Source organism: Zosterops lateralis, assembly GCF_965231275.1.
Source record: "Zosterops lateralis genome assembly, chromosome: 3".
In the NCBI taxonomy this organism is placed as follows: domain Eukaryota; kingdom Metazoa; phylum Chordata; class Aves; order Passeriformes; family Zosteropidae; genus Zosterops; species Zosterops lateralis.
This window is the reverse complement of record NC_139764.1, coordinates 6,902,706-6,915,812: the sequence shown is the minus strand read 5'-3', so window position 1 is coordinate 6,915,812 and position 13,107 is coordinate 6,902,706. Positions and strand designations below refer to the sequence as shown.

At 41.8% G+C, this 13,107-nt stretch overlaps 2 protein-coding genes across 9 annotated transcripts in view; one reads left to right on the top strand and one right to left on the bottom strand.

The window, feature by feature from the left end:
• The window catches only part of MACROD2 (mono-ADP ribosylhydrolase 2), an 866,413-nt gene that overhangs the window by 757,646 nt on the left and 95,660 nt on the right, over window positions 1-13,107 (bottom strand). The window lies entirely within an intron of this gene.
• On the top strand, window positions 444-12,983 carry FLRT3 (fibronectin leucine rich transmembrane protein 3). Its single transcript, XM_083857828.1, has 3 exons — window positions 444-545; window positions 7,803-8,553; window positions 9,659-12,983. Exon 3 carries the CDS (start codon window positions 9,704-9,706, stop codon window positions 11,651-11,653), a length of 1,950 nt encoding a protein of 649 aa, XP_083713954.1. The 5' UTR covers window positions 444-545; window positions 7,803-8,553; window positions 9,659-9,703; the 3' UTR covers window positions 11,654-12,983.

Genomic DNA, 13,107 nt, shown 5'->3' with positions numbered 1-13,107 from the left:
CCCTTCGTGAAACTCGCGGCCTGTCCTGGTCCTTGGACCCAAAACCAGGGAACCGGGATCACCTGCCCAGCCCAAAACCGGGCACTGGGGGATGAACTGAGGGATGAACTGCGGGATCGAGGGGAGCCACCGCGCTCCCGGCAAGGCTACCAGCGGCACTAAGGCTTCTCTCCCACGAGAGGAGGGAAAAAAAGGGTAAAGAGATCATTTTAAAAGCCCCCCGAGCGTGTCTGAGGCGCCACGTCCTCCTCCCCTCACATCCCCCCCAGCGTGAGGGGCCGTGGCGCCGCCGGCTGCGCCCCCTAGCGGAGGCCTCGCGCCCCGCCCCGCCCCCGGCCCGGCCCCGCCCCCCGTGACGTCCGGCCCCGCCCCCGCGGCTCCGCCGCTGCCGCCGCGACTTCAGGGGCGCGCGCCGAGCTCCGTCCGCGGCCGCCCCGCGACAGCGCACCCGGCACCGGCACCGCGCCCCCTCCGCTCCGCTCCGCACTGCTCCGCCACGGCCACGGCCGGCACCGCCACCGCCACCCCTGCCCGCCTCTCCGCAGGTAAGCGCGGGACAAGCGCTCGCTCCCCTCCGCGGCACTTGCGCGGGTCGGGGGATGCAGAGGAGGGGGTGGAGGGAAGTTTGGACGCGCTCCCCAGCGCCGGGTTGCGGGCACGGCGCTGCGGCGGGGGAGAAGCCAGCCCGCCCTCCATCCCTCCCGGCGGGGTGCGCGGAGGGCTCAGCCCGCACATCTGGAGCGCTGCCGTGCGGTGCCCGCGCTGCCCCGGCCCCGGGAGGAGAAGGAGGAGGCAGCGCCGAGCGGGGGCGGAGAGCGGCCCGGGGGACCCGCAGACCCGCACGGAGCCCCCGCCGGCCGCGCGTTGGTTTGTCGGAACGCGGATAGTGGGGGGGTGCTCCTGTCCCTACCCCCGCATCGCCGCCGCGGTTGGGAAACTTCCCCCTCCCCTCCATCCATCCATCCCTTCTTGCTGCATCCATTACCAAAAAAAAAAAAAAAAAAAAAAAAAAAAAAAAAAGCCGAGGCGATGCGTTCGCGCCCCTGCGCAGCGCTGCCCCCCGCACCACAAAGTCTGCGGGCGAGAGAAGATGGGCAACAAAATGGTCGCACGGAAAGAATGCAACAGGCCCACATTCCCGCCCCGACGCCCCACTTTCTTTGGGAAGAAGAGCTGGCTCATAATCCTCCAGCCATTCCATAGGTCCTCGCCTAGTTCTGATCAACTTTTCGGCCGTTTTCAGTGTATTATTAAGTGATTGTCTGCCCTTGTACAGGCGCAGCTAATTAATTTATAGATGGCCTGCAAATAAATAATTCACCACGTACTTCGTTGCACACCTCATCTCTACGTGATTCTGACCCTAAAAAAATCGTTTCACGACTGCTGGGATGTGCCGGAATCTTTTGTTTTCACCTTTTTCCTCAAACGCAATTAGGAGCTGCAACTTAGTAGATCAGGCAAAGCCCGAGTATTCCTGCATTTCCCAACGTAGTGGTCCCGCTTTCCCAGCGTCTGCCACAGCTCACAGATCCCAGGCACAGCTTTCTGATTTTGGGGTTGGTTGGCTGGTTCCTTTTTTTCTTTTTCTTTTTTTTTTTTTTTATTCCTGCTTAGTTTCCAAGCTCATCCCCTTGGTGAATAAAAGCTCAGCTCTTGCACAGACAGCTGCCTTTCTGGCTCAGTCCTGCTCTTTGAGGTCGCCTCAATTTTAATCTCCCTGACCGCAAAGGGGTTTGAGCTCAACCCTGGCACATCCAGGCAAAGTTGCAAGGAGTGTTGCAAACGCGAGGACGACTGTGTGTAATTAACTAATTCATGGAATGCTGTTACCGACGGGTTATTCATTTGGGCTCAAGGCAAGTCGCTTCCCTCCTGCAAGGGATCAATTCTGGGCAGTTAACAAGAGTACAGGGGAGTATTTTCTACACCAGATTCACACCAAAATGCAGAATTACTTCACAATTAAATCTTAGCCCTGCACGTTAACTGAATGCATTTTCTCTTTGCCTCTATGAAATAAGAAGATTCACGTTTTGCATTTCCATGTAAATCATTTCTACAAAGAAAAAGTGTACAAAGAGGCTGAAAATGTTCAGACTTTAAAAAAAACAGTTCATTATCCTGACCCCAATTTCCTTGTCTAAAATATACTGCCCAAAAAGATAGAAGCATCAGTTATGCTCACCATCTGTTGCCTGGGGATATGGCATCTTAATGAACATTTCTTTGAATTAGACTGAGAAATGCATTTGTCAATTCAAGTGTATGAAGGAAAGAATTATTTGCTATAAAACAGAAAGATCAGTGTGGGTTTTCCTTGTCAATATATGACACACATTAGGTCATACTCAAGAGGTTTCAGTGCCTTTCCCTCCCACAAAAGAAAACCCACCTTCAAGTTGCCTTTAATTTATTCCAAAACCATACAATACAGCTCTGTTTAAGATAGGGTTTCAAATATTTCATAAACAAAAGCTATACCTGGGCTTACAGAAAGCCAATTATCTTAAAATACCCTGAGTTTATTCTAATCCTACTTCATGCTGCTATCAAGCTTTTTTATTTTTCCATCCACATTTAATCACTATTAAAAGCTGTATTTTTTCCTGTCTTCTGTGCTCCTCCTGTATACCAGAAACAGTGACAGCCCTTGGCATATATTTAAATTGCTAATTCTCTCCTCTCTCTATTTTTTTTTTTTTTTTTTTTTTTTTTTTTTTTTTTTTTTTTTTTTTTTTTTTTTTTTTTTTTGTGCACTTATACCATTTTAACTGGAGAACAACCAGATAAACACTGCAAATAATCAGCATGGGAAATTCTGTGAACTCTCTAGAAGAGTGATTTATTTTATTTTTTATAACTCCCTCCTTTGCAGGCTGCCTCTGTTTTTCTCAACAGGAGGCTTTGTTGTAATTAAAGCAGAGAAAACTGGACAGCAGCAAAAAACATCTGACTTGTGGCTCTTAAAAGCACAGGTTTTGTAGCATGTACCACCCCCCAGTGGGCAAAAAACTCTGTAGTAAACTCACAGCGAGCTTTGATCTCCAGAAGTAAAGTGGATACATTTTTACAGCAAGAACAAAATAAAGACGAGTTTCTGGCTTGGGGTTTTTGGCGCTTGTTTTGGTTTGTTTTTTTCCCCCCTCTGTCACCAGTAGCTAAAAGTTGTCAGATATTGTGCAAGGCAATGGTGACTAATCCAAGCAATTGCTAGAGTTTGCAAACTTTGCAGTTGCAGTTATTTGAAGTGGCTTGAGTTGGGAGATGGCCATCTTTGTCTCCTTGCAGCAGGAAGCAGGGATGCTAATGGCTAGTTACCTCTTGAGTTTTTTTTCCTTAATCACTTCAAAGCACAGGAATGCACGGAAGAATTAATAAGTGATTGCTCACATTTATTTTTAATAAGCAGACAAATACCACTTGGGGCAGGAATCTTGAGAAGTGTTCAGTACATTTCTTATGGCATCACTGACTCTCTCCTGCCTTTCACGAGCTGTAAGAATCCAAACATTCTTACAGCTTCACATTTTTCCTAATTTTTTGAGGAGCAAAACTTAGTAAAGCAGGAGATGAGCAAAAAGCTGCTTTAAAAAGGAAAGAAATAAAACTACTGAAACTTTATCTAGTGTTTAAGTAATGTTTTTACATGTCGGGAGTTTTGTGCCAGAAACTCCATATCAGGTATAATTCTACCTAAACTTGTCAAAAGGGGAAAAATAGATTTTTTTCCCCTTGAAACAACGGCAGCATTTGTTCTCTATTCTTTTATTTAATGCCCAGACAAGTTACCTCAGCAGCAGCTCTCAAAAGAAAACTGAGAAGCCATAATTGGCTAAACTCAAAGAGCACTAAAACGCAAAACTGAAATCCATTGCAAAAAAAATACTCCCCCTCAAAGTGTTTTCTTAACATGCAACCTTTCCTGCAGCAGAGTAGTCAAAACAAGAGAGTGAGAAGGAATAGAGTAATAGTCTGGGTCTTTTCAACCCAGCATTTTCAAAACTAGGAAAGATTTTAGAAGTAAACTTCACAAGAGAACCACTTGAAGTTCATTTCCATCCCCTACAGCAAATACAGGTTTGGCTGATCTTAGGCATGGAGTCAAGCTTTTACTCAGAATTCATTTCTAAGTCAGATTTACTTGCATTTGAGGGAAGATCACATAAAAATTTGCATTTTTTAGGACACTTGAGTTCGACTTAATAAGACACAAGCAGTATTATTCCTGCTGCACAAGAAGTGGGAGCAAGTTTTCTGCAAGTAAATGAAACCTACAACAAAAAAAAGCAACAAAAAAAATCTCACCAACATGCAGTGACACAGCCTGACTGAAGGGCTCAATCTCACTTTAACAAACTCCTCTGCATTTTTTACCCCTTGGAAAGACAGCTAGAGGACCTTCTGCCTGCCTAGCACCAAACAAAAGACTGGGGCACCTTCCTGAAATATGATGATCGTGGAAATTGCAGCTCCTAGACAGGGTGCTTAGAAAGCATTTTGCTGTCACTATCAACTAACCCTGAGTAATACACTTAAAGACAACAAAGCGTGGACATTGTTTTAAGGCTAGATTAGCACTGTGGAACTTTTTTTAAAAGAAAAAAAAAAGTTGGTGAAGCTATTTAAGCTGCCAGCATGACCTTTGTAAGCACAACTGACATTATAAGCAGTAGATGGACTTTGCAAGTATTTTAAAAAATAAGCACGTTTTGTGTTTCTGGTCTGTTTCAGAATCTAAACAAATACAGAGCTAATTCTGGAATACAAGTACACTAATTAAGCAAATTGGCTTATCAAGTATGTATATTCTAGTAGTGGCTTTGAGTAATAGTTTTGTCTTCTACAACCTAAAAATGTCAAGTAGTTTCCCTTTCCTCTGTTACTTTGATGGTAAGAAAGAAGCCACTGAGCTACCAGAGTTCCTGCTGGAGAACACAGAGGTAGATTAGAAATTCAAATAAGCATTGTGTGACCTCAAGTGAGGCAGGTCTTGTTTTTATTCACATTTTATCACAGCTTGGAAAGAAATCTTTGACACTGTTTTTAGAAAAAAAATCCCAACTTTTCAAATATACCAAACCAATTTATTTTGTTAAGCCATTGCCTGCCTACAGTACAGCTGGACTCCATACTTTAGAGTAAATACAATGTTCTTCTTAGGTACTTTTTTTTTTTGTATAGCTCAACTTATGTTGAATATTTTAAAATGAGATGTCCCCTTAGCTGTACCACAGAGATAAGTTCACATGCAAGGCCCACAGGTTCCTGCTATCTCTAATAATTCACTTGCTTACACAGTCCCAGGAAAACTAATTTAACCATGTGGTTCATGGTTAAAAAGTTCAGGAAAACATTCAGCTAGGAATAAAGAGCAAAAAAGGCTGCTGTTCAGTTTTCTCCAACGTTACTTTTGTTACCAAAAAAAACGAGGAGTGATTTTTTACATTTAAAAATTAATTTGAGCACAGAGCTTTCTAAAATCTGGTCTGCTCAGAAATAATGGCTCCTTTCAAAACCATGTGTCCATGAAGCCTCCCCATCTGATGCTGCAGAAACCTGGACACAGTGTCTGTACCAGTGGGGGTCACTTTTCATCCTGCCAGATCAGCTATAATGACTTGGTGTCAGGGAATATTTAGAGACAGCTCAAGAAGGGGAAAGTTGGAGCATGGCAGCAGGATTCCCTTCTTCTCTGTAGACAGATCACTGGAGCCTTTGATATGCAAAAACATTGTTTTCAGCTATAGCTTGAGATATAAAAGGGAAGTGCGAGATATCAAACAATCAGAACCTGAAGAAAACTATTCTAAGTATAGAAAAGGGAGTGGGGGGTATAGTCTTAATCCACATTTTTGAAACAGTGTCGTCTTCTCCAAAGAGACCTTTTCTTTCTCTTTGCTCTTGTTTTCATGTAATTTTGAGAGAAGGGATAAAAAAAAAATTCCAGGAACTTAATGAGCTTTAGTGCTTTCATTTTAATCCTACACATTACTGCTATTGTAATAGTGGCAATAAATGAAGAGATGACTATCAAATGAAGCACAGTGGAAACAGTTTATGTGCTAGAAAGGTAAAACAAATGAACTTTGTGTGTGCACAGACCTATGTAATGTATGCATATGCTAGAGCCAACCTTTTGCTTAATACTAACAAGTTTTTTTACAGCTCAGAGTTCTAAAGAAAATTTATGATTTTAAGTACTTAAAAGTTATTGTAGCCTTCAAAGGCCTATTAAAGGAATTTATATTCCTATTTCACCATACTCTTCCAGAAAATACCTTCTATCACAACTTCACATTAGTTCCTAAGAGACACCATTTTTTTTTCCCACAGCTGTTAAGTTGCTGTTTATTTCCAAGTTTTAGGAATAGGGCCTGGGCTTCTTTCCCCAAACACTTGAGTAATACAGAGCAAGAAAACTAGACACTGCAAGAATACAGAGCTTCTTTTTTTTTGCTCCATTTCATAAGGATTATATAATTTTCCCAAATTACATAAGTTACAAATAAACATGCATTCCCATTTATTCTAAAATGTGGCCACACAGATTGAGTTTTTGCCTTAAAAAAAGCATACATAAAAATTCTTTTTTTATGCCACAGTTGAGGTCTCTCATTTTGAGTTCTTTTTTTTTCACTGGACAACTGCTGAAAACAAGATGCTGAAAACAAAGCTCAGAGGAGCACGAAAGCAGCAGCAGGAGAGAAGAGTCTTTTCCCCTCCCTCACTGGGTAGTCACAACATCTCTCAAATGGGGGGCTTTGGGCTTTGTTTTTTTAATGGTTAACATTTTTCTATAAAAAAGAGCAGCACAATTTGTATCTATTTAAATGCATCACTGCATATTCTGTGTTGCTGTAAGGAGCCTGACTGGTCTGTTTCATAATAGACCTGCTACAAATTGCAAAAGACAATTTTAAAACAGAGAGCATTTGTGTTTAGGTCAAGTATTTTTCGGAGGACCAGAAGCTGCTCTAGTTTTGCTCCCAGGAAGCAAGCATTACTCAGCACACTGCTCCTGCCAAGCATTTTGGTTCCAAGGATCATGCTCAGTCCCTTGGACAAAAGCAAGTAGACATTAAGGATTTGTTTAATTTCAGATTTAAGCACTTTTATTTCAGACATGCCAGTACAAGCTCTCAGGGGGCTTGGTATCTCACTGGATCCTTTATGCAGTAGTGATATGAAGCCCGAGTTAAAAATGCTGTTTCAAAAAGAATTAGTGTTCTGTAAGAAATACAAACAAAAGATGTAATATTTTTCTTCTTTTTAGAAATTGCACAGACTAAGCCCACCTATGTATTGCCAGAAAGCTGACACAGATGCCTGGCTAGTCCCTAGCTCAGAATCAACATGCTGCAAATGGGAAATATTCCTATAATATTTTGGCAAAAACACCTTCCCTCTCACCCAGTAACTAGTGAACAGTAATTAGCTCCCTTTACACTTAAAACCAGAAGATCATCATCTATCTCTATTTACCAGGAACACAAAGCAAGCAACCATTTTGGCCTCCTCCAAGGAGGTAACACTGGCATTTGACATCAGATGAAAAACATAATTTACAAATATTTTATTACTCTCTGCCTTTATTTTGCTACTGAAACAAGTGAAAATACAGTTACAGCAAAAGTGCAGTAACATGAAACTACACAGCAAAACATTTTTTTGAAAGAGCTCTGTGGATTTTGCTGAAATACCAATGCTCTGGGGAAACAAGGTGTGCTACTCATGTACAGGGGATGCAACTCTTGAAAGTAGTGGTTTTAATTCCAATTTCTTTGTTTTTACTTTTGCAGGACATTAAGAGTTCAAGGAAAGCTTTCAGAGGGGAATTTTCTGGGACGGAAATCATATTTTTGTGAGGGTTTTTTATAATGAAGAAAACCATCTGAATTGCCTGATGTTTCTGTGGTAAAGTAACTTGCATTCTTGCAGCACAGGAGGAATTCTTTCCTGCATTACAAATTTGGAAGGAGCGTTAAAAAGTGAGAGCTGGTTGGAAGATGGTTCTCTGAAAGAGGTGTGGATGTATCAGGATGTAGCTACTGTACAAAGGTCATACTTGGATAATTGTGGATAGGAAGAAGCATCCCTTTCCTGACCTCCTGAAGAGGCTGCAATCCTTGGAGCCCCTCAGCATAATGAATGGTTTCTATCACGCGGCACTAAAGTTCCCTCCTCTGACCACTGCGCTGCACACAAGAGTTTGTAAGAGTTACAAAGAAAGTAATTTCTGCTAAAGGCATTAAAACCAAACAAAAGAGGCTCTTCATTCACAGACTTTACACCAGGACAAAAATAGAAGGAAGCTGAAGCTTTTCTACGCTGGGGCCTGGTGTGCTTATGTACCATGATAAATCTTGGTTGGAATGCTCATTGAGTATCGTGCCAGGAGCCAGGAAACACACACCACCACCAAGGACCATCTGAGTAAACACCATCCAGAAAACACTGCTTTATGGAGTAAACTGTAAGAGTGACTGGGCAGAACCACATCCCTTTACTGGATACCCTCAAGCACAAAATTTACTCGTACCTTGAAATACGGTAGGATCAATATTAATTTATTTTCCTTTTCATGCCTCTGAGAATAAAGTTCAATTAATACGTGAACCCATAAGAGAAAAGGTCATGACACTGCTTAATGCATAGGTCATCTTGCAGGAGTTCTCACAACCCTAATTACAATGGTAATTGAATTATGTTGTCTTAAAAGCTATAAAAATGCTAATTACCTAAGCTCAGTGTACAAACATACTACCAATGCAAAGTAGAATCTCAGTCTCAAGAGTTAATTTATACTATGCTGCTAATAAGGTGGGAAAATGTGGTTAAACCTGCCAAATAGACTCTTAGGAGTGTGCTGCTTAGTAAGACGACTTTTGAGAAGGACAAATATTTAAACATGAAATTAAGCATGTAATGAAGTGTTTCATCCAGTGAACTAGAAAGCCATAGCTCTACCAGTTACCTGGCCAGTTTTAAAATCCACCTTTTGTGAACACTCACTTAAGTTTGAAAACCAAGCAAAATAGTCCAGAGTGTTTTTCAAGTTACACACTGTGAAGTTGAGCACTGGGAAAGACTTGGGAAAAAAAGTCTTTACTGGCCTTCACTCTTTTGTCTGCATTTTATGCTTTGCCTTTAGGGCTTTTTTTTTTTTTTTAACTTCTGAAATAGCTACCACTAGACTTGTGGGTTTGGTAAGGGTTTTATAGTTCACTTAAGGGCTCCTGAGGAAGTTAGCTGGCTTAGGAATTACTTCTTATCTTTCAGATATAGAATGATTTACTTGAACTCTGGTGTGACTTCAGTTTTGTACTTATCTGGTATCTGTGAACAAAGATTGTCGGTACACATGAAATGTGAAGGAATCCTTAGAAAGAGGATCTTGTTGTTTAAGCAAAATAATTCACAGATGAGGCATACTTGATTATATTATTTTCAATCACTATGCAGAATAACCTATTAAGTTAATTGAATTAGTACAAGTAGTAGAATTATCGATGTAAGGAAAAGAGAGTAAAATGCATCCACGCACTTGAATTTTGGTTTGATGTGTGTTTCAGATGTCTTCTGTAATGTTGATTTTTTTTTAATTGCGGTTTCTTCAATGATGATCTGGATAATTTTGTTTGTTTGGTTTTTTTAGATTGTTGAAGATCAGAACTGTATAGAAATCTCATCATTCCTGACCATGATTAGTGTTACCTGGAGCATCTTCCTAGTTTGGACTAAAATAGGGCTGTTACTTGACATGGCACCTTATTCTGTTAGTGCCAAACCATGCCCTTCAGTATGTCGCTGTGATATGGGTTTCATATATTGTAATGATCGCGATTTGACGTCTATTCCTACAGGAATCCCAGAGGATGCAACTACCCTCTTCCTTCAGAACAATCAAATAAATAATGCTGGGATTCCTTCAGAACTGAAGAACTTGCTTAGGGTGGAAAGAATATATTTATACCGCAACAGCCTAGATGAATTCCCCACTAACCTCCCTAAGTATATTAAGGAACTGCATTTGCAGGAGAACAATATAAGGACCATTACTTATGATTCACTCTCAAAAATTCCTTATCTGGAAGAACTGCATTTGGATGATAATTCTGTTTCTGCCGTTAGCATCGAGGATGGAGCTTTCCGGGACAACATCTATCTGAGACTTCTTTTCCTCTCTCGAAATCACCTTAGCACCATTCCCTGGGGTTTGCCTAAAACTATAGAAGAGCTACGCTTGGATGATAATCGTATTTCCACAATTTCTGAGCTGTCCCTTCAAGACCTTACAAATCTAAAACGCCTTGTTTTAGATGGAAATCTTCTAAATAATCACGGATTAGGAGACAAAGTCTTCATGAATCTAGTCAATCTTACAGAATTGTCATTGGTCCGCAATTCACTCACAGCTGCGCCGGTGAATTTGCCGGGAACAAACCTAAGGAAGCTTTATCTCCAAGAAAACCACATCAACCGTGTGCCCCCCAATGCTTTCTCTTACTTACGGCAACTGTATAGGCTAGACATGTCCAATAACAATCTCAGCAATTTACCTCAGGGTGTCTTTGATGACCTGGACAACATCACTCAACTTTTTCTTCGCAACAACCCTTGGCACTGCGGGTGCAAAATGAAATGGGTACGTGACTGGTTACAGTCGTTGCCTTTAAAAGTGAACGTACGTGGGCTGATGTGTCAGGCACCAGAAAAAGTGCGTGGGATGGCTATCAAAGACCTCAGCGCAGAGCTGTTTGACTGCAAGGACGAGAGCATGATAAGCACCATCCAAATCACTACTGCAGTACCAAACACATTGTACCCTGCCCAGGGACACTGGCCTGTTTCTGTGACCAAACAACCCGACATCAAGACCCCCAACCTGAATAAAAACTACAGAACCACGGCCAGCCCGGTACGCAAAATCATTACGATATTTGTGAAATCCGTAAGCACAGAGACTATTCACATCTCCTGGAAAGTTGCACTACCAATGACTGCTTTGAGACTGAGCTGGCTCAAGATGGGTCACAGCCCTGCTTTTGGATCTATAACTGAAACGATAGTCACAGGCGACAGGAACGACTATTTGCTGACGGCCCTCGAGCCGGAGTCGCCGTACCGTGTGTGCATGGTTCCCATGGAAACCAGCAACATCTATCTCTCCGACGAAACGCCCGAGTGCATCGAGACCGAGACGGCACCGCTCAAGATGTACAACCCCACCACCACCCTCAACCGGGAGCAGGAGAAAGAACCTTACAAAAACCCCAGCCTGCCCTTGGCCGCCATCATCGGCGGCGCGGTGGCGCTGGTGGCCATCGGGCTGCTGGCCCTGGTCTGCTGGTACGTCCACAGAAACGGGTCCCTGTTCTCCCGGAACTGCACCTACAGCAAGGGACGCCGGAGGAAAGACGACTACGCCGAAGCGGGAACCAAGAAGGATAACTCCATCCTGGAAATCAGGGAGACTTCTTTCCAGATGATACCAATCACCGGTGACCAAGTGTCCAAGGAGGAGTTTGTAATACACACCATTTTCCCACCTAACGGCATGAATCTGTACAAGAACAGCCACAGTGAAAGCAGTAGTAACAGGAGCTACAGAGACAGTGGTATTCCAGATTCAGATCATTCACACTCATGATACTGAGGGACGTGAAAGACTGGTTTGGGTTTTGTTGGGGTTTTTGGGTATGTTTTGTTTTTTAAAGAAAACAAGAAAAGACTGACTTAACAGTTGCTGTTCTACTGCAAAACACTGGATTAAAAGACTGACAAAGCAATGTACTGTACATTTGCCATATAATTTATATTTAAGAACTTTTTATTAAAAGTTTCAAATTTCAGGCTACTGCTGCGATTATGTAGTGGGGATACCTGACCACAATTCTATATTTTAGTACTTTTTAGTAATTTGTACTGTATTTTCCTTGCTAATATTGAAGTTACAGACCATTTAACTTTTGTGTTCTACTGAGTAAGATGACTTGTTGACTGTGAAAGTGAATTTTCTTGCCGTGTTGAGCAGTCAGAACATTCATCTGAGATCCTTGTAAGTGTAAGCACAGACCATTTTTCACTTTGGTATCAATAAAATAATGTTGAACCTGGCAAATCAGGAAGATCAAAAAGTGGTTACAAAAACTCACAGAACTTCCAGTGTTGGGTCTATTAAATCTGTAAACCACAACAATATTCAATAAACAAAAATGCGTGTAGTAATGGGCATTATCAGCTGTCTGGATATATCCATTCAACAGTGGTAAAATCCAATTTAAATTATAATAATCAAATTGATGACATGCATGAGACTGAAGCTTTTGACAAGTGTTAAAAAAACCCTAGTCCTTAGAGGAAAGTAAAATAAAATTCCTAACAAGGAATTATAAAAAAAAAAAAAAGTGGTAAACTCTACAACCGAGGGGGTAGATACAGTTTAGGAATAGATTTTTGGTTATCAGAATCAGTGGTCTGTATATTACAGAGAAAATAGTGATGGATGCTCACAGGCATTTGGGAGACAAGGGCAGGAAGACAGAGACAACACTTTGAAACTGCTTTGAAAAGAAAAAGGGCTGAAAGTGCAGTTTCACAAAAAAAAAAGAGAGAGCAGGACAAAACCCAAGGCAACAAAAGCAAGGTCTCAGAAACTGTGGTCCCAAAGGTGAGCAGACAAATGGGGAATGCAGCTATTCTGAAGCATATACGAGTCTGTGTTCAGTGTACTGCTGTTACAGTCAGGAATACTGCCCATTACTGTCACAGTTACCCAGAAATTCCTTGGTAAATCTGTAAGGTAACATGTTTCTTTCTGCCTTCCTGCTGAACTATGAGCTATTTCATGTTAAAACCCCAAGCCACTCTTTGTTGCAATAATCATTCTGTTTCTTCAACTAAAAAACCAAAGTGCTTTGTACGCCCTTTGGCCAGTCTTGTGTGTGCCTTGATCCAACGCTACGTGTATCAAGCTTTTAAAAGCTAAGAAAAAAGGAAATAATAAAATACCCACTTTTTCATACATAACTTAACTATGAAAAATACTGGTCTTATTCATGAATGAAGTTGAAAAACTACTTCAAAATTATGCTGCACCTCTGC